Source organism: Uloborus diversus, chromosome 8 (genome assembly GCF_026930045.1).
Source record: "Uloborus diversus isolate 005 chromosome 8, Udiv.v.3.1, whole genome shotgun sequence".
In the NCBI taxonomy this organism is placed as follows: domain Eukaryota; kingdom Metazoa; phylum Arthropoda; class Arachnida; order Araneae; family Uloboridae; genus Uloborus; species Uloborus diversus.
In genome coordinates, this window is record NC_072738.1 from 104,569,732 (window position 1) to 104,589,653 (window position 19,922).

At 33.4% G+C, this 19,922-nt stretch overlaps 1 protein-coding gene across 1 annotated transcript in view; it reads left to right on the forward strand.

Moving 5' to 3' along the window:
* Nucleotides 1–19,922, forward strand: part of LOC129228054 (rab3 GTPase-activating protein catalytic subunit-like) — a 388,943-nt gene that overhangs the window by 321,371 nt on the left and 47,650 nt on the right. Inside the window, exons 16-18 of the mRNA XM_054862687.1 lie at nt 9,670–9,724; nt 12,510–12,705; nt 13,931–14,019. Of these exons, the coding sequence (XP_054718662.1) occupies nt 9,670–9,724; nt 12,510–12,705; nt 13,931–14,019 (340 nt within the window). The remainder of the gene's footprint in view (nt 1–9,669; nt 9,725–12,509; nt 12,706–13,930; nt 14,020–19,922) is intronic.

Below are 19,922 nucleotides of genomic sequence, written 5' to 3' on the forward strand. Positions count from 1 at the left end.
TCTTTACTAATATTATAAATGAGAAAGTGAGTTTTTTTGTTTATATATTTGTGGTTTGTTTGTAATATTTTCACGTCTTAACTACACAACCGATCATCATGAAATCTTGTGTACACGTTGACATGGGTGCCATGGTGGACATAGGGTACCTTTCGTTTAGGAAAAAAGTATTCCACATTTTTCACAAAATCATAAATTTGAGAGTATATCTCATGGGGAAAAAAAGTTTTATTTGTTCGATTTGTTCGAGGGATAATTAGAAGATCCCCTAATTCTTCCTTTTGAGTTGATTTAATGTTCTAAAATGGGGCTAATCTTCATTTTTGAAGCATTGTCTGCAGTTTCTGGTGACGAAATTGAAATTCAATGAAGTTGATTTCTGATTCGTAGTAGACGGTATTTTCGGGAAGAAAAATAATAAATAAGAAGCATGAAAAATTCAAAAAAAAAAAAAAGAAAAGAAAAAGAGTGAAGGTAAATATCGTCGGTTTCATAATTATAGCTTTTTTGTGGAAAAATGAGTGAATACGTTTTTTATATTATCAAAAAGAGTAATGGGTTTATTTTTCATGTTTTTTCAAAATATAATCTATACTCTCTGCCAGTTTCAAAAGCTTTTGTGGAACATAATTGGCCAAATTCTGATAAGTTGATGAACATTAGTTTTCGAATTACTTTTATTTTGAGTCTTTAAAAAAGTTTCTAAAATTTTCAGAATAAATTCATTATTTCACGCTGCTGTCAACGTTAGATCGTGCCTGATGCTGGGGAATATATAAAAACGAATGAAGTTTCGGATTTTAAAAAAATCCAAGGAGGTCTACATTTTCATTTTGAGTCATAAAATTGCTCTTTTCAATACATTGATAGGACATTTTACACTTTTTTCTTTTTTCTTTTAGCCTAAATGCTGAACATGCGTCACTTGACAGAGCTTTTATTTTTAAGGTAGACCGTGTAACGAGGCAATGCATCTAGTTTAAATATAAATTTGATTACATATCTATTTATTGGAATGAGAAGAATTGGGAACAATCATTCATGATTTAATTTTTTTTTTCACCGTTTGAGTGATATTTGAAAGTGATGTGATAAAATAAGTCTTGTGATTAATATTCACTTTCAAGTATCTAAGTCGGCTTTCTATAATTTTTCAAATTCACTGGTGACTTGCACTCAAACAGCAGTTAAAGCTACTTCTTCGTGCATTCTTTTGAGCAGGTTTCAAACATGTAATAAATATGAATACCGCAAATCAATACCGCAGCACAATTGAGGGTTTTTATTTTATAAATATTAGTATTCTAAATTGGTACCCTATACGCTGTATTATCTAATTATTTTGCTAAAATCAGTACCGTATTAATTATTGTACTAATGGTCTTATTAACTATTTAACAAAGTTAGCTATTTCCCTTTTCTGGATTATAAACTTTGCAGTAGACAGTAGAGCATGAAAATTTGCCCTGTATTCAAAAAAAAAAAAATCTATACTATTAAACCTGTGCGCGTCTATGTGTGTGTCTATAACCCTATCTCTTCTGGACTGTGAATCTGTACCAGATCAGTACGAATACCATTGGATACAGGGCATGTAAAGGAGGCCATTAGGGGGCCGGAGATAAGACTCCATACATGCAGGATGTCTTGATGCCGTGTCGGCCTGTTCGGAAACTAGGGGCCCGGTGACCAAACTGACAGGGGGCCCTTCTTGGCTCTCGGCGATCTTGGGGACATCCAGGCACAAAAGCAATAAGCACTACAGCACTAAATTAAAAACACTAAAGTCATCAAAGGTTACTCGCCGGAGGCAGGGGCGTGCACAAATGGGGGAGATGGGACACCTGTTGGCCCCAGCCCAATGCTGAAGGGGGCCCGAGATTTTTAAAAAGAGGGGTGAAATGTAGAGGTAAACAATATGAAGGGATCTCGAAAAGTTATTTGTAACGGGCTCCAAAATTTCTGTGCACGCCTCTGAAGCGAGCTACCGCAGGTGGCGAACGTAGGTTGGCGAGCAAAACGAGCTGGGATTGGAGCCCCTTAGTAATTTATAAAATAGGTTTTGAGCTTGGGAAACACATATTTCCCTCAGTAAAAGAGTTAACCCTTTTGTTAGTTAATATTGGCAGACTTTCCTATTTCACTCATTATTTAAAGCATTAATACGTTGCCTTATCCCCCTCGATCTTGACCAAGGTCTTAAAAATTAAAACCAACTGACGGCTCCGATTTGAACCTATAAACAAACTCTAGCTTAAACATTTGTAAAATTTACAGAATGTTGTAATAATATTTATTTAATCATTTGAGTTTGGCTTTCTTTAAGTTCATAATTCACAAAAAAGAATTAAAAAAAACCTTGAACAAAAGTAATCGGAAATCAAAGTATTCTTAGTAAGTGACAAATAATTAAAAGAACGGAATGGTCCTCTCGCGGACACAGTCGAATTTAGTGCGTAACAAATCGTTTTCTAGTCGAAGATACATTCAACAATCGTTAACCCTTTTGGAACAAGCATCAATCTTGCTGTGGACAAGAATAATTTAAGGTTATCACACGAAATTGCCTTGTTAACTGGGTGAGCTAGAAGCTCTGGGGAGAAAAAACCTTCGAATTTCCCTTTCAAAAATAGGTCAGGAGAACATGTTTTCTCTCATATGTTTGTCAGTAACTGCCAAACGTTTATCCTTGCATCTTTGTAATTGCTGTTTAATCGGAGCAGGCATTTTTGATGTGCAGCAAAGTTGTAATCTTGACTGTAAGAGTTAAATTAAATTCTGAGGTTGAGAGAAAGAAATACCATTGTAAAAATTGGTACAGTGAAACCCCGATTTTACGTCCGAACTTACGTTTTCCCCTCATTTCACGTTTTATTCGTCAGATCCCAGTTTTTCCGTATCCTCATACATATAATAGCGAATGATCGAGTAACGCTCCGGACGTCTTCAACAATGAAACTCGCGCCACGGCATGATAATTTGATAATATTTTTTGGTAATGTTTGACATGCAGGGAAATGCTTTATTGTGACGAGGCTGAACTGGATCCGCTATGTTAACTGTTATACTGGTAAAGCTGTCGCTTTAGGAGAATGAAGAAACAAAAAAGTGGTCCAGAATGAACGCCACCTACTGGACTTTAGAGTTACTCCACTGGAGTTAGGGTTAAAATTTCCACTGTCAAAATATCACCAAACAGGGAATGGCTTCGTTCAAATGTAGAAGCAATTTTCACCCGTCATACCTTGACAGTTGATTTTCTAGTACTAAAATAATGTCAATTTAACCCGGATGGAAAGTTTGTTGTTTATGAATTTCCCGCATTTTGTGTCTTCTCTGGGAAGTAAGAAAAGAAAAACAATGTTTTAAGATGAGCAATATGCTTCCTTTTGTGCTTTTCTAACTCTAATCCACGCTTTTTAAAGTAAATCTATGAAAGCAGAAATGCTACTGCTCCATCCTAGCCGACTTTGTGGACTTTCCGACGTCCTAATAAAGATGCACAAAAAGAACCCGAAGTACAGCCCGTACCTTCTTTCAGTACTACATTCAGGAAAAAAAAAACACTTGCAAAGTATTCCAATCCTGGAAGCAGCTGCATTTACTTTGAACTTAATGACTAATAAACAATCCACTGTCACGGACTATTTTCAACCTAAACGTTCGAATTGGAAACTAAATGTGTTAACATAATCTAAAATGGTAAGTAATAATGTTCTTTTCGCAAAATAGATATATTTTTTAAAGAGTCATCTTTAGTATCTTGAGTTTTCTATTTGATTCTTGCTTTCTATGCATTTCCCGTATTTTACGTTATTTTAACTCAGTCTCTTGAGAAACGTAAAAACGGGGCTTGTAAAACTGTATAAATTTAAAAAATAACCAATGTATACGGCCTCTCTAATCGGCCGCCTCTAAAACCGACCAGAAACTTTGTGTAACTCTTATTCTTTTACTAATAATAAAACTGAAAGTCTGAATATCTGGATGTCTGTTACGCGCATACCGTTCGACCGATTTTCATGAATTTTGGCACAAAACTAGTTCGTAGCATAGGCGTGAGCACCTCGAGGCGATTTTTCGAAAATTCGATTTTGTTCTTTTTCTATTTCAATTTTAAGAACATTTTCCGGAGCAAAATATCATAAGATGGACGAGTAAATTACGAAATTATCATGACGTGGAATGAGAGAGCGAATGAACATAACCAATTGGCAAGAAATTCGTCATCCGTTTTTTTTGTAAATAAAGATACAGGTGATCCGAATGACCTTTTAATTTTCAACTACAGGCAAAGCCGTGCGGGTACCACTAGTGAAGAATAAAGCGCGAAAAAGACATCAAATTACAACATTTCCCTATTGTTAGTATTGAACCGAAAATGCGTTTCTTCAAATGCCTCAAAAAATTCATTTCTACTGATAATACCGTTTACCTGCTCATGGCAGTATAGTGTTTAGAACTTGTTCTAAAACGTTAATTAGTCTGAATTCTGTCTAATAAATGAAAAATCACATTAAACTGAAAATGCGTTCAGGAGCCAAGCTCCCTTGAGCTTCCATGGCAATTAAGCCCTAAGTTGGAACACGTACGCAAAGCTATACTACAAAAACCCATAGCGTTTTCGGAAACTTTTTTTTTCGCGGTCTAAGATTAAAGACGAATTTGCGTCTTTTATCTAAGCCTATATCGTTGCCTTTTTGTACCTTTTGTAGTCAAAGGGTTGAAGAACAAAATATTTCTCAAATGCTTTGCAAGGGGGTTGTTTCCTTCATTCAAAATACTACTTTTAGACACTGAAATTGGAAGAATAAGCAAAGAAAAAAAACATGGAGCGAGAAAAAACTTCCATTTTCCCAACGCTTAATTTTTAATTATTTTTTTTAAATGTTCGATTTTGAAAATAAGGTGTGGTCTTTATGACGTCACAAATGATGAACTTTGACGCATCTATCTACCGCGATTCCACGTTATGATAATCAAGAAGCGAATTAAATATTGCGCTCTACGCTTGCTATAAACCATATCGTCGCCAGTGCAGGTGAGTAAAGAAGCGAATTAAATATTGCGCTCTGTGAATGGCATCAGTGAATGGCATTTCATCATTTGTGATGTCATCGGCAGAAGCGTAAACAATGAAAGCCCGCCGATTAAAATATATTTTTTAATATTAAATTTAGTCAAATTATTTAATAAATGGTCAGATCCTATGTTTTTAAGCACACTCTTCCAGAGAAAATATTTTTCAAATTTCAGAAACGATCCGATTGACAAATTCAAAATGTTCATGAAAGACCTTCATAAATAATCAAATAGAAGCCAAACAGTTGAGTCATGTACTGAAGCACAAGGTCCAAGATACCATCGAGTTCAACGCATACTTACTTATCCCACTTAATTTAGTTCTACGTAAAAGCTGCCGTAAAAATACCCAAGAGCTGAAAAGTAAATATTTAAATGAAGTGCTTGAAACGCATTTCCTTATTTGCTGCGAGTTAAGTGTACCTCATAGTATTCACCTCGGTTAATTTAAGCTAAAATGGGCGTTTCTTTAACATTTTTTTACAATATAAAACTCTACAGACAATCATTTTTGGAATTCCATCCAGCAGTTTGTTAGTCAAACGTTTATGAATATTTGAAAAAAATATTCCTTATATGGAATATTAAGCTGCAAAATCCCCCCGAGTTGTCGTTCGATGTGTAACATTTTGGTTAAAATATATTTAAACGCCAATTGATTTTTCTGGTCTCTTCTGGATTATACACCCTTGTGCGAATTAATGGAATCAAAATGGGAATTTTTAATTTTCTAATTTTTTAGGTTTTTTAATCTTTGTTTATAACAGCTGTTTAGCCTACCAGTTGATTAGACGTTGTAACCTCTTTTTTTTTTTCTTTTTTTTAATAATAAATATTGTATTTTGTTTAAGTGTTATAAATTTCTACATATTTTTGCTATTTTTTCTCAATCCGGTCACTTTTTATCTTTTTGTTACCCATGGATATTTCTCTACGGAAAAGGCAGGCCATTGTGACGTTGAGTGAAAATCTGATTGCACAACAAAAGAAAAAAAAAATGATTTGGGCTTTTGCTAAAAACATGGTTTAGTGATCAAGAATTCAAAGAAAAGTGCAAAACTCTAGTTGACTCTATGCCCAGTGGAGTGAAAATGGTGCTGCACAAAAAGGGGGGGGGGCATGCCAAGTGGTGATTTTGATTTTATAATTGAATGACGTAAATAAAGGTGATTTTGTAAAAAAAAAATTGGCTTCATTCCATTAATTTTTACAAGGGTGTTCTTCGCTTGTTGTTTTAGTTGCGATAGTACAGGCTACTCTCCCGACTATCCGGCATCCATACTATCCGGCCTAGTAAGAAAATTAAGAATGTTGGATGCGGCTGCATGTTATGTGTCTTGTATTCAAATTTTACGCATTGTGACGCACAACTGGGTGCTAAAATGAGAATTTCTGGCATGAAATATGTATTTCCATTGATGCAGATTACAAGCAGTAGTTTAAGTATTAATTAACAGTAAAATAAGATTTATTCAATTTTTGCGATTTAGGTTTAAATTTTGCTTGTTTTGCAATTGTATGTCTATGTACAGTGTATATATTAAATGTAAAACATGGGTCATTCCATGTCAAGTGATCCAAAGTTTTTTCCCTCACCTTTTTGTATTCCTTTGAAATTTGGCTCATCAATTGCACCCTTTGAGGTATTCAAAAGTCCAAATTTTTAGATTTTTATCTCTATTATTTTTTTATTTATGACACTTTGATTTTTCGAAAAACCCTCTTTTTTTCATGGATGCTTGAACATAAAATATACGATAACTCAGCACCAAATATAGATAAAAAGATTTGGTAAAAAGCATTTTAAAGTACATTAGTTGCTGTTTAATGGGATATGCAACATGACTAATTTCAAAAAAAATTAATTTTTGAAATATGAAATTTAAGTTTTAAATTTAAATTCCTCAAAAAAGGTATAATGAATTTTTTTGAAAAAATTCTCAAAATTTTTTGTGTATTTTATCTTTATTTGTGCAAAGTTTCAAGTTGGGATCTCAATGGGATCATATTTTTATGAATTTTTAAATAAAATTTGACTTATGAAATAATGATCTTTTTCAGACTCTAACTAGTTAAATATGGGGTTCTCTTACTGGGGATGATCTAGTAAGTAGTAATTGATCATGACTATGCTTGAAATGAGCTGACATGAATTTGTAGATTGGTAAGACCCCCCCCCCCCCCCCCCCCCTATGCCACACAACCATTTTTTATCCTTTTTCTTTTCAAAACTGTGTTTAAAAAAAAAAAGCTGGCATGTAATAAGAGTTATAATCATGATAAATTTGGCGCACGCTGCTAAACATCAGTAGTGACTAAGGCTTATAATTGGGAAAGGGGGGGGGGGGTCAAAAAAACTAAAAGTCTGAAAAACTTTAACCGACAAATAGAAAAACCATTTTGCAGCTTTTTAATTCTTTCGGAAAGTGGGATGGTAGGAGGGAGGGGAAGGGGGCAATCTGGAATGAAGCTTAACAGCATGGAAGGTTATGCTCAAACTAGCAAAATTTGTTTGATCTATAACTGCTTTTAATATATGTATAAACAGATCTCGCTGCATTGCTCTCCTTTACAACTGAAATTAAAAAGAAAACCAGCATTAAAGAAAAAAACAGCTGCACTCCAAATGTTGTAGAAAGACAGTTTTATGCGGACAGACATATGATCTGATACTTAGATTTATTTTTAGTTCAGTGTGAAAAGAATGAAACAACACGGGGAGAAATTCTCTTAGAATGAAACAACACGGGAGGAAACACTCCTACATATTTTGCTATGATCTTGGGGCAAACTATTTCTTCCCTCCCTCCAAAAATGAAAGTTGGTGCAGGGGTAGAGAATGAAATGAATCATAACTCCTTATCAGATAGCGAATTAATCAAGTACACTTTGTAAAGTTCGGATTGAAAAAGAAACACTTGGTCTGAAAAAAAAAAGCATCAGGTGAGGCGAGATACTAGTATAGTGTTAGTCGGAGGTGTGAGTGGAGAGGGGGGGGTAATGTACTTTGTCTTGCTTAAAAGGAGAAAATTTACCAGCTTTTAATAGGTTTTCTATTCATTTTGTTTAATTCATTTATTTATTTTTTAAATTTTGAAAATAGTTTTGAAAAAAATAAAAAATAAAAGTGGTGGTGGGGGGGGGGGGGGGGGCTTTTCTTGCTTTAAAGAAGAACATTTATCAACTTTTAATAAGTTTACTATTCATTTCGGTTTTTTATTTATTTATTTATTTTTTACATTTTGAAAAGTTTTGAAAAAAAAAGATTAAAAGTGGTGGGGGGGGGGGCTTACCAATCAACAAATTCATGGCAGCTCATTTCAAGCATAGTCATGATCAATTACTACTTACTAGACTATCCCCAATAAGAGAACCTTATATTTAACTAGTTAGAATCTGAAAAATCTCATTATTTCATAAGTCAAATTTTATTTAAAAATTCATAAAAATATGTTCCCATTGAGATCCCAACTTGAAACTTTGCACAAATAAAGATAAAATACACAAAAAAATTTTGAGAATTTTTTCAAAAAAATTCATTATACCTTTTCTGAGAAATTAAAATTTAAAATTTAAATTTCATTTTTTAAAAATTAAATTTTTTTTGAAATTAGTCATGTTGCATATCCTATTAAACAGCAACTAATGTACTTTAAAATGCTTTTTACCAAATCTTTCTATCTATATTTGGTGCTGAGTTATCGTTCATTTTATGTTCAAGCATCCATGAAAAAAAGAGGGTTTTTCGAAAAATCAAAGTGTCATAAATAAAAAAATAATAGAGATAAAAAGCTAAAAATTTGGACTTTTGATTACCTCGAAGGTTACAATCGATGAGCCAAATTTCAAAGAAATACAAAAGGGTAAGGGAAAAAATTTCCCAAATTTTGGATCACTTGACATGGAATGACCCACATGTGTTTTTAACACCATGGCGGAGCATGAAATGGCTATATATTTATGGAACTCTGGCCAATCCATATTTCTTACTATCCGGTTTTCCTTTTGACCACATTAGGCCGGATAATCAAAAGTTTACTGTGCTCTAATAGTGTTTTTTAATTTAATTTGTTACTATTTTTATTATTGGATCTTTAAGACTTGATTAGTATGAGAAAAGTGAAATCTCTGCAAGAAAAAATTTTTGTACGAAACATGAACATTCTTTCTTTTTTAATGCTGTATGAATCAAGCCAATTTAACTCTCTAATTGATCATTAACGAGTCGGACTTTTGACTTGAGGAGTCATAAATTTTTTTAGTTTATTTATTTATTCATATGTTTTACAATTATTCATTCATTAATTTTTCGTGATGATAATATATGAAACTGATTGAAGTGAAATTTTTAGCTCCCATGGACAACGACTATTTAAATAATTTTCCTGAAAAATCGTCTCCAAAAAAAAAAAAAAAAACACTAATATTTGAAACTACATCATTATTTCTCACACTATATGCATTTTTGGCATGAATTTGCATGGAACAGTTTTGTAGGCATTTGTTTAATATGTAAAATCTATATTTGCATTTTCTTTTACAGTGTTACATTTTAAAAATTGATTTTTTGTCTCTTATTTTCAATAGCTTGGACCCTGGTGCTCCAAATATGACGTATTGCCTTTTGCATCAAAAGCTGCAGGTAAGTCCCTAGTTATTTAAACCTCTAGTTCCAAAAGCTTTAACTTTACGATATTATTTGACGTGTTTCTCTTTTTTTTTTTTTTTTTTCGAATTCTTCTTCTAATACAGAACTTTTTTTTTATATTTGAAAGTGAAAAAACAGACATTGTGATTTACATGATAGCAAAAGCACATTCTGTTTTCAATTTTTAGTAATCATTGATGAAGTTATACTTTCCAAACAAAAAAAAAAAAAAAGAGTTGTCCAAATAAGCGGGCGTTTTCTTGTTCGGGTCATTCTTCAAAAAGTGTAACTTTTCTGTTACACGCCTTTCACTTTCACAGTAAAAACTTTAAGGAACAATTCATTTAACAATGACTTTTAATTTCATCAAAAATATATCTATTTAAACCTACCAACATTTTTTTAACGATAATTTTATTTTCGTATATTTTTGGTTAACAACATGTGAATTCTCCCCTCCGTGGCATGTCACACACCTTGTGTGACTGTTTATGTTGCTTAATAACTTGTTTACTTAAAAGTATATACTTATTTATCGATTATTACTTTCACAAGTGTCTCAAATACTAATTATTTAAGTATATTTATTTTTTTAATATTGTGTTTTAGTTCGTTTTAGTAGGATAAGAAGTCATGTCGCACAATAAATTCTCACCCTCGTAACCTAAACACAAAATGGCATTCCTCATTAACACGCGGCAGTAATGACATCAAATTTTATTTTCCATGATACAAGGGAGTCCCCCTTGTTTATTTTCAGCCATAGGTGAAGTTGTGAGATTTTTCTCGAAAGACAAGAAGATAGATTTTGCTTTAAAAACTTGGTGTGGTTATTGTGACTTCTCACCTCCGTGAACTTGAATTTCAGGGATGTAAATTAATGTTGAAAAAAAAAGTGAACATGTTTTCATATACTTAATATGTGCAGATTGTAGCAACGAAGAAAAAAATATTTACTTGAAAAAGTATCTATTAGACCTATATTAATGGAAAATTCCTCACCTCCGTGACAGACCTTATCAATGTCATTATTTCTGAGGTGAAAATAAATGATGGAGGGGAAATACATTAACCTTAGGCATTCTACCAAAATTATAATTGCCAGTATATTCTAAAGTTTACTAAATACTATTTTTAACGCACATTTGAACTAAAAGGATAACTGCTAATTAAGCCGCACTTTAATTAAGAGAGCTTATAACATTAGATTCCCACTAATCATTAAAATAGCTGATTGTTTGCACAATTAACAAAATTAATACTTTGATATTAAATTGGCCTCGATTTTTAAACATTAAAAATTTTATTTATTTATTTTTTTATTTCCATGAACAAGGTATTTATTTCTTTATTTTATTTATGAGTAAAATAATTGGAACTTAGTTGAACCATTGTTTATGGTTACTTCTAGTTGGTAACACTTTCATGTAACACTTTCATGTTTTTTACAAGAACGACAGTTCCACCTTTTTGCAGGTTTTGTGTTTTACATTAAAATATATGAAGAAGAATATTACCTTTCATTCAGTGTAAGGGCAATGCATCTTCAAATCAATATTCAAGAAAAAGAGTTGCAGCCGGCTATGTTTGAGAACAATATAGCTCCTCAATTACTATATGTATTAATTTGGAACTTAAGTGCTTTTTAACAGAAGATTCACAGTTTTCTTATTAGAACCAAATTTTTTTGAATCATCATTAAAAATTATGTACATTTGGAGTAAGAACTGGACGTCTCGAATACGTAAAAATTGATTACATATAGGTAACATTATGTTTTATTAAAATATCATTACGATTGCTTTAATATAGGCAAAGTCTAAAATGACATTAAAAGTAAATAAAGTGAAATATTAATTCTCCAAGCTTTTTTTTGTGATTTGAGAAAGTTTTTTAACTTTGAACTTGTCTCCTTTTCACCGACTTCAACTGACAGTAGCGCTCTTGTCCTTTTCTGGAACTTTGTTCGCCATAAAGGACTGTTCACTAATGATATCGTGAAATTGTGAGTTTGTGACCAGAGGCGGATACAGATTACTGTTTTAGTGGCGGATCTTGTTGCAGAAGAACTCCTCCCCCTTATGAACGAAACTATGGTTTTTGGTACGGAGCATTTCTGAAGCTGCTTGGGTGTCAAGAAAAGCACCAAATCGGCCGGGAATAATGCACCTAATAGGGCGCAAACGTTACTAATTAGTTTTTTTCAGCAATGGAAAGTACAATTTCAAATATTTACTTTAAAAATAATGTTGATCAATTGAACTGAAGTCGTTTACATTTTGTTCAAATGTGTTTGAACACAATTTGGATGAATAATATTTTTGACGTTTAAGGGGAAGGGTCCATGACCCCCATGACCAGGGGCGTGCACAGAAATTTTGGGGCCCGTCACAAATGACTTTTCCGGACCCCCTCCATATTGTTTACCCCTATATTTCACGCCTAGTTTTAAAAATATTGGGCCCCTTTTAGGCTCGGGCCCATGCCAATAGGTCACCTTTCCGTTGTATCCGTCCCTGTTTGTGACAAGAAGAAGTTAGGGGTAACAAGAAGTGGGATATCACATCTTTCGACACCAATATGTTAATAAAAAGTAGCGTGACATGTGACAAAGGGGCGGGGGGAGTAAAGTGCAGTGTGACACATTGTGGTGAAGGGAGAGGGGCGTCAAAAATATAAGGAAGAAGTGTGACATCATTTTGGCCAGTACCTAAGAACTTGTTTGCATGCCACGAAACCATTTTGTGTGACACGTCCCAATCGTTGCCGTTTTCCTCAGATGCTGAACTGCTGCATCCAGAGAAAGAAGCTCCGGGAGTGGCACCAAGTGCAGGAGAGCTCCGACTCGATCCCTGACGCATCGAAACCACTGGCTCCTGGTGAGTCGCCTGAGCAGTGCAGCGAGAGCGACGACGACGAATTTTTCGAGTGCACCGAAAACTCCTCTGCCTCGTCGGTGGATTCAAAAGGTTCTAGTAAGTTGGTCTTTTAATGTTCGTAAAGAATTTTATGCCAGTGGTGCTATAACTCTGGATTAGAGGTCACCAGTCGCTAACGGTCATTTGGTAGCCATTTCATTGAAAATGGCTCCCAAAACATTAGGACTTAGTCGACAAAAGTGAAGCTCAGTGGCTCAGTTGTAGCGCTTCGCGTTCCCATGCCACAGACTCGGGTTCTATTCCCGGGTTGGGCATACTTGACTCAGCCGTTCATCCCTTCAGTGAGTCGATGAACTGAGTACCAAACGCACTTAGGAATCAAACACAGGGGGTTCCGCGTTAGGTTGACCACCTAACCGGAACATCTGCCTTGCACCCCAGAGCCCCTGGTCAGGAAAACTGAGTTGGGCACAATAGGCCTTGACCCTAACGGAGCCACAGGGTTCTCACTCTCGTGCCACAGGGTTTGGTTTTTTTTAGTCGCCAAAAGTGGCGATATTCACCACAAAATCGAGTCTTGGTCAAAAGTGGCCACCATGTGTATTTCACCGTTTGTTAAAAATCATATCGTATATCGTTCTATGATAACACGCTCCCGATCCTGAGACGTTCAGCGCATTAGTCGACTCCATCTTGCCAACGTAGTTCGGAGCGAACTCTCTTTAGGTTATTTATTTTTTTTTTTGCGCTGAATATATATTTAAAAAATTGGTTACCAAAAGTGAAAAGTGACGACCATTTTTTGTGACTCTGGTAGCCGGTGGCTTCTATTCAAAATTCCTAGTCTGGAGTTTTAAGTATAGCCCAACCTTTTTTTTCCATGATAAAGAGAATCAAGTATCTTTCTTTTTCTCCACCTGTGTTAGCATGAGATGTCTTCATTGCAGATGCATGCGATCCGACTCATTGATTTAAAAAATCGAAAAAAATATTCGTTTCCTAAAAAATATTTTTAAATTAGTGAATAGAATCATTGTATTTTCATTATTGTCACGTAAATGGCAGCAAAAGTTTAAATTTTTTAAATGTTTAAGCACTAGGCAAAGTAAGATTAGTTGCATCACAAGATATTATTCAAGTTGTTTTTGTTTTATCAACAGCGACTTTTTTTTCCAGTTCTGTATGAAGTGTTTTTAAAGCTGGCGTATTTAAAACGTTTCAAAATATTTTTATTCGTTCAGATTTTATAATATTCTTAACTTACAATTTTGAAATTTTTTTCTTTGTTTATTTAAACTTTGCATTTAAATTCTTTTTTTAGAAAGAAAATTCGCAGAAGGGCGACTAAGACAACTAGGAGAGTTGAAGCTGATAAACTCTGATGAACCACTTTACATTCCTGTAACACAAGTAAGTTTCAATTACATTTATAATATAACTAGCAAAAATACCCGGCGTTGCCTGGGTCAGAAATAAATGTAAGAAACAATCGCTACTTCCTTTCGTTTTCTGTTTTAACTGAAAGAACTCAAAACATATCACTTTGACGTGATTAAAAATCGAGCTTCTTCTTTACCCATTAAAGTGAAATAGCAATAAGTATAACGAACGAACGAATATTTATTTAGAAACGAAAGCACGAATTTAAGCATATAAAAATATGAAGAATTTCAAAAATATGAACTAACAAAAACAAAGATCACTGAAAAAACCGTGCGCTTTATTTAATTAAATAGTACACACTCAAAAGAAAAAAAAAATCTCTCTACTATGTTTCTTTAAGGATGCAAAAAGTAGAGTTTCCAAATGTTTAAACGACTTTAAACTCATGTCTGCTCCGGAGAAGTCTGGATTCAAAAATTTCATTATGATTACTTTTATTATTGCTGTTGTTAGGCAACGAATTTTTGTAACAATAGGTTTTATATTCGCAACTTCAAAGCTAGAATACGCTACCTTGCGGTGATTCCAATACTAAAGAAAAAGGTAAAACATTCCATTCCACGAGTTTTCGTTGATGTAAATTTCCGGCTTCAAGCAGTTTGTGGTGTAATGTAATATCAGAAGAACAAAAAAGAAAGCTAAGCACAAATACGATGAAAAAGTACTGTCATTCACTAAACGTCAAAGCAAGTTATAAGTTATGGCATTTGTTTGTTTCACCTTTTTTCATCCGCCATTAGACAGTGGCTGCCTCGTCCCCTATAATTTATTGAAGTTGCAAATTTAATTATTTAATGGGGAAATTATATGAAATTTACTGTTTTCACCATAACTTTTTACAACAAAGTTTTTAAGGAATAAATTACAGCCTAAGTTGCTCCCTCATAATGTATCTATCTATGGTGAAAAAATGGTTAAAATCCGTCCAGTAGTTTTGAAGTTTACCCCGGACATCCGGACAGAGATTAGCCCTTTATGTATAAAGATGAGGATGCAATTCCTAAGAAAGCAATGTCATGCTTGCTCTCATGCTTGCTACAAGAGGCCTTGTTTCAAAATTTACATTATGATTACTTTTAATATTGATGTTGTTAGGCAACGAATTTTCGAAACAATGGGTTTAATCTTTAATCATTTGATGTGGAAATTACATGACATTTACTGTTTTCGATCACGACCTTCTTAAACTAAATTTTTTAGTGATAATTTATAGCCTAAGTTGTTCCCCGATTATGTAGCTATCTATGGTGAAAAAATGGTTAAAACCCCTCAAGTAGTTTTGAAGTTTACCCCGGACATCCGGACAGAGATTAGCCCTTTATGTATAAAGATGAGGATGCAATTCCTAAGAAAGCAATGTCATGCTTGCTCTCATGCTTGCTACAAGAGGCCTTGTTTCAAAATTTACATTATGATTACTTTTAATATTGATGTTGTTAGGCAACGAATTTTCGAAACAATGGGTTTAATCTTTAATCATTTGATGTGGAAATTACATGACATTTACTGTTTTCGATCACGACCTTATTAAACTAAATTTTTTAGTGATAATTTATAGCCTAAGTTGTTCCCCGATTATGTAGCTATCTATGGTGAAAAAATGGTTAAAATCCCTCAAGTAGTTTTGAAGTTTACCCCGGACTTCCGGACAGAGATTAGCCCTTTATGTATAAAGATGAGGATGCAATTCCTAAGAAAGCAATGTCATGCTTGCTCTCATGCTTGCTCCAAGAGGCCTTGTTTCAAAATTTACATTATGATTACTTTTAATATTGACGTTGTTAGGCAACGAATTTTCGAAACAATGGGTTTAATCTTTAATCATTTGATGTGGAAATTACATGACATTTACTGTTTTCGATCACGACCTTCTTAAACTAAATTTTTTAGTGAAAATTTATAGCCTAAGTTGTTCCAAAATTATGTAGCTATCTATGGTGAAAAAATGGTTAAAATCCCTCAAGTAGTTTTGAAGTTTACCCCGGACATCCGGACAGAGATTAGCCCTTTATGTATAAAGATGAGGGTGCAATTCCTAAGAAAACAATGTCATGCTTGCTCTCATGCTTGCTCCAAGAGGCCTTGTTTCAAAATTTACATTATGATTACTTTTAATATTGATGTTGTTAGGCAACGAATTTTCGAAACAATGGGTTTAATCTTTAATCATTTGATGTGGAAATTACATGACATTTACTGTTTTCGATCACGACCTTCTTAAACTAAATTTTTTAGTGATAATTTATAGCCTAAGTTGTTCCCCGATTATGTAGCTATCTATGGTGAAAAAATGGTTAAAATCCCTCAAGTAGTTTTGAAGTTTACCCCGGACATCCGGACAGAGATTAGCCCTTTATGTATAAAGATGAGGATGCAATTCCTAAGAAAGCAATGTCATGCTTGCTCTCATGCTTGCTCCAAGAGGCCTTGTTTCAAAATTTACATTATGATTACTTTTAATATTGATGTTGTTAGGCAACGAATTTTCGAAACAATGGGTTTAATCTTTAATCATTTGATGTGGAAATTACATGACATTTACTGTTTTCGATCACGACCTTCTTAAACTAAATTTTTTAGTGATAATTTATAGCCTAAGTTGTTCCCCGATTATGTAGCTATCTATGGTGAAAAAATGGTTAAAACCCCTCAAGTAGTTTTGAAGTTTACCCCGGACATCCGGACAGAGATTAGCCCTTTATGTATAAAGATGAGGATGCAATTCCTAAGAAAGCAATGTCATGCTTGCTCTCATGCTTGCTACAAGAGGCCTTGTTTCAAAATTTACATTATGATTACTTTTAATATTGATGTTGTTAGGCAACGAATTTTCGAAACAATATTTTTAATCTTTAATCATTTGATGTGGAAATTACATGACATTTACTGTTTTCGATCACGACCTTCTTAAACTAAATTTTTTAGTGAAAATTTATAGCCTAAGTTGTTCCCCGATTATGTAGCTATCTATGGTGAAAAAATGGTTAAAATCCCTCAAGTAGTTTTGAAGTTTACCCCGGACATCCGGACAGAGATTAGCCCTTTATGTATAAAGATGAGGGTGCAATTCCTAAGAAAACAATGTCATGCTTGCTCTCATGCTTGCTCCAAGAGGCCTTGTTTCAAAATTTACATTATGATTACTTTTAATATTGATGTTGTTAGGCAACGAATTTTCGAAACAATGGGTTTAATCTTTAATCATTTGACGTGGAAATTACATGAAATTTACTGTTTTCGATCACGACGTTTTTAGACTAAGTTTTTTAGCGATAAATTATAGCCTAAGGTGTTCTCCGATTATGTAGCTATCTATGGTGAAAAAATGGGTAAATCCCTCAAGTAGTTTTGAAGTTTACCCCGGACATACGGACAGAGATTAGCCCTTTATGTATAAAGATGAGGATGCAATTCCTTAGAAAGCAATGTCATGCAGCTTGCTCCAGAGTGGCCTTGATTCAAAATTTACATAATGATTACTTTTAATATTGCTGTTGTTAGGCAACGAATTTTCGAAAAACTAATTTTCGATTTGATGTGGAAATTACATGACATTTACTGTTTTCAATCACGACGTTTTTAGACTAAGTTTTTTAGCGGTACATTATAGCCTAAGCTGTTCCCCGATTATGTAGCTATCTATGGTGAAAAAATGGTTAAAATCCCTCAAGTAGTTTTAAAGCTTACCCCGGACATCCGGAGAGAGATTAGCCCTTTATGTATAAAGATTATATTGTTGCAAATTATGTTTTTTTTTTTTTCAGTAAACAGTTCTTACTTTCGACAAAAGTATATCGATATTTCGGTAGCTAAATGTTTGATTGTATTTTAATGCTTAAAATACTTATGTCTTGCAAAAACATTTTACAGTTTTTTGTGGTTTCATTCAATGGTGGTTGTCTTATATTTTTTCAAATGTAGTAAAAATTGTCAGAAATTTCAAATAAAATGGCGAAGCGATTAAAATATTATTTTTATTTGATTATCAAGAAAAATTTTGAATTTCAAAGCGTGAAAAAGTTTTAAGAAAAGCATACATTATTATTGAAACATTACTTACAAAGCACTGGACGCATCGTACAGTTCAAAAAATGTTATGAAGACAACACTTAAAAAATATTACTCATTAATTAATTAAATTATTAGCAAATTAATTACTCCAAAATAATTTATTAAATTATTTTGGAGTTCAAATTTCATGAAATACATATGAACGGACATATGATACATATGTACAATGAAATACATATGATACATACATTAATTATCAGTTGTTTGAATAAAAAAATACTCGCAAGCAGTTAAAAAAAGGTATTGGTTAACATAATCGGAATATCAAGTTGTTATTCTCAAATAACAGCCTTATTATGAAACCCAATTAATATCTAGATGGAATAGCATTATTATTTGCAGATTTGACACTGACAACTTTGAGGTCAGTTTGAAAATGTTCCAATCTTTTCGTATCAGCTAATCTCTTAACTTTTAATCCTTTAAAGATAGGAACATCTTGGCCAATACCTTTTAAAGATTTTTATTTGAACAAAAGTTATGTTTCAGACAAAAATAAGGGCAAAGCGAAATATTTGAAGGAGCTTTTACATGTGTCGATATAGTATTTTTTATGTTATCGGTACACACACAGAAAGCTTTCCACATTCAATATGCGTTTGTTAGACCTGGGATCCTGGGAAAAACTACGTTCCTGTTGTCGTCGACTTATTACTAAAATTTAATCGTCGATTTAAAAAACTAACTTAAAAGTTACATTCCTGTAGTTATTAATTTACCACTAAAATTGATTATCACTTTTTAAATTTACTGAAAGGCTCATTTCTATTAACTTACACGACAAAAAAGAAAGCTTAGCACAAATACCATGAAAAAGTACTGTCATTCACTAAACGTCAAAGCAAGTTATAAGTTATGGCATTTGTTTGTTTCACCTTTTTTCATCCGCCATTAGACAGTGGCTGCCTCGCCCCCTATAATTGATTGGAGTTGCAAATTTAATTATTTAATGGGGAAATTATATGAAATTTACTGTTTCCACCATAACTTTTTACAACTAAGTTTTTAAGGAATAAATTACAGCCTAAGTTGCTCCCTCATAATGTATCTATCTATGGTGAAAAAATGGTTAAAATCCCTCAAGTAGTTTTGAAGTTTACCCCGGACATCCGGACAGAGATTAGCTTTTTATGTATAGAGATGAGGATGCAATTCCTAAGAAAGCAATGTCAAGCTTGCTCTCATGCTTGCTCTAAGAGGCCTTGTTTCAAAATTTACATTATGATTACTTTTAATATTGATGTTGTTAGGCAACGAATTTTCGAAACAATGGGTTTAATCTTTAATCATTTGATGTGGAAATTACATGACATTTACTGTTTTCGATCACGACCTTCTTAAATTAAATTTTTTAGTGATAATTTATAGCCTAAGTTGTTCCCCGATTATGTAGCTATCTATGGTGAAAAAATGGTTAAAATCCCTCAAGTAGTTTTGAAGTTTACCCCGGACATCCGGACAGAGATTAGCCCTTTATGTATAGAGATGAGGATGCAATTCCTTAGAAAGCAATGTCATGCTTGCTCCTGAGTGGCCTTGATTCAAAATTTACATAATGATTACTTTTAATATTGCTGTTGTTAGGCAACGAATTTTCGAAAAACGAATTTTCGATTTGATGTGGAAATTACATGACATTTACTGTTTTCAATCACGACGTTTTTAGACTAAGCTTTTAGCGATACATTATAGCCTAAGTTGTTCCCCGATTATGTAGCTATCTATGGTGAAAAAATGGTTAAAATCCCTCAAGTAGTTTTAAAGCTTACCCCGGACATCCGGACAGAGATTAGCCCTTT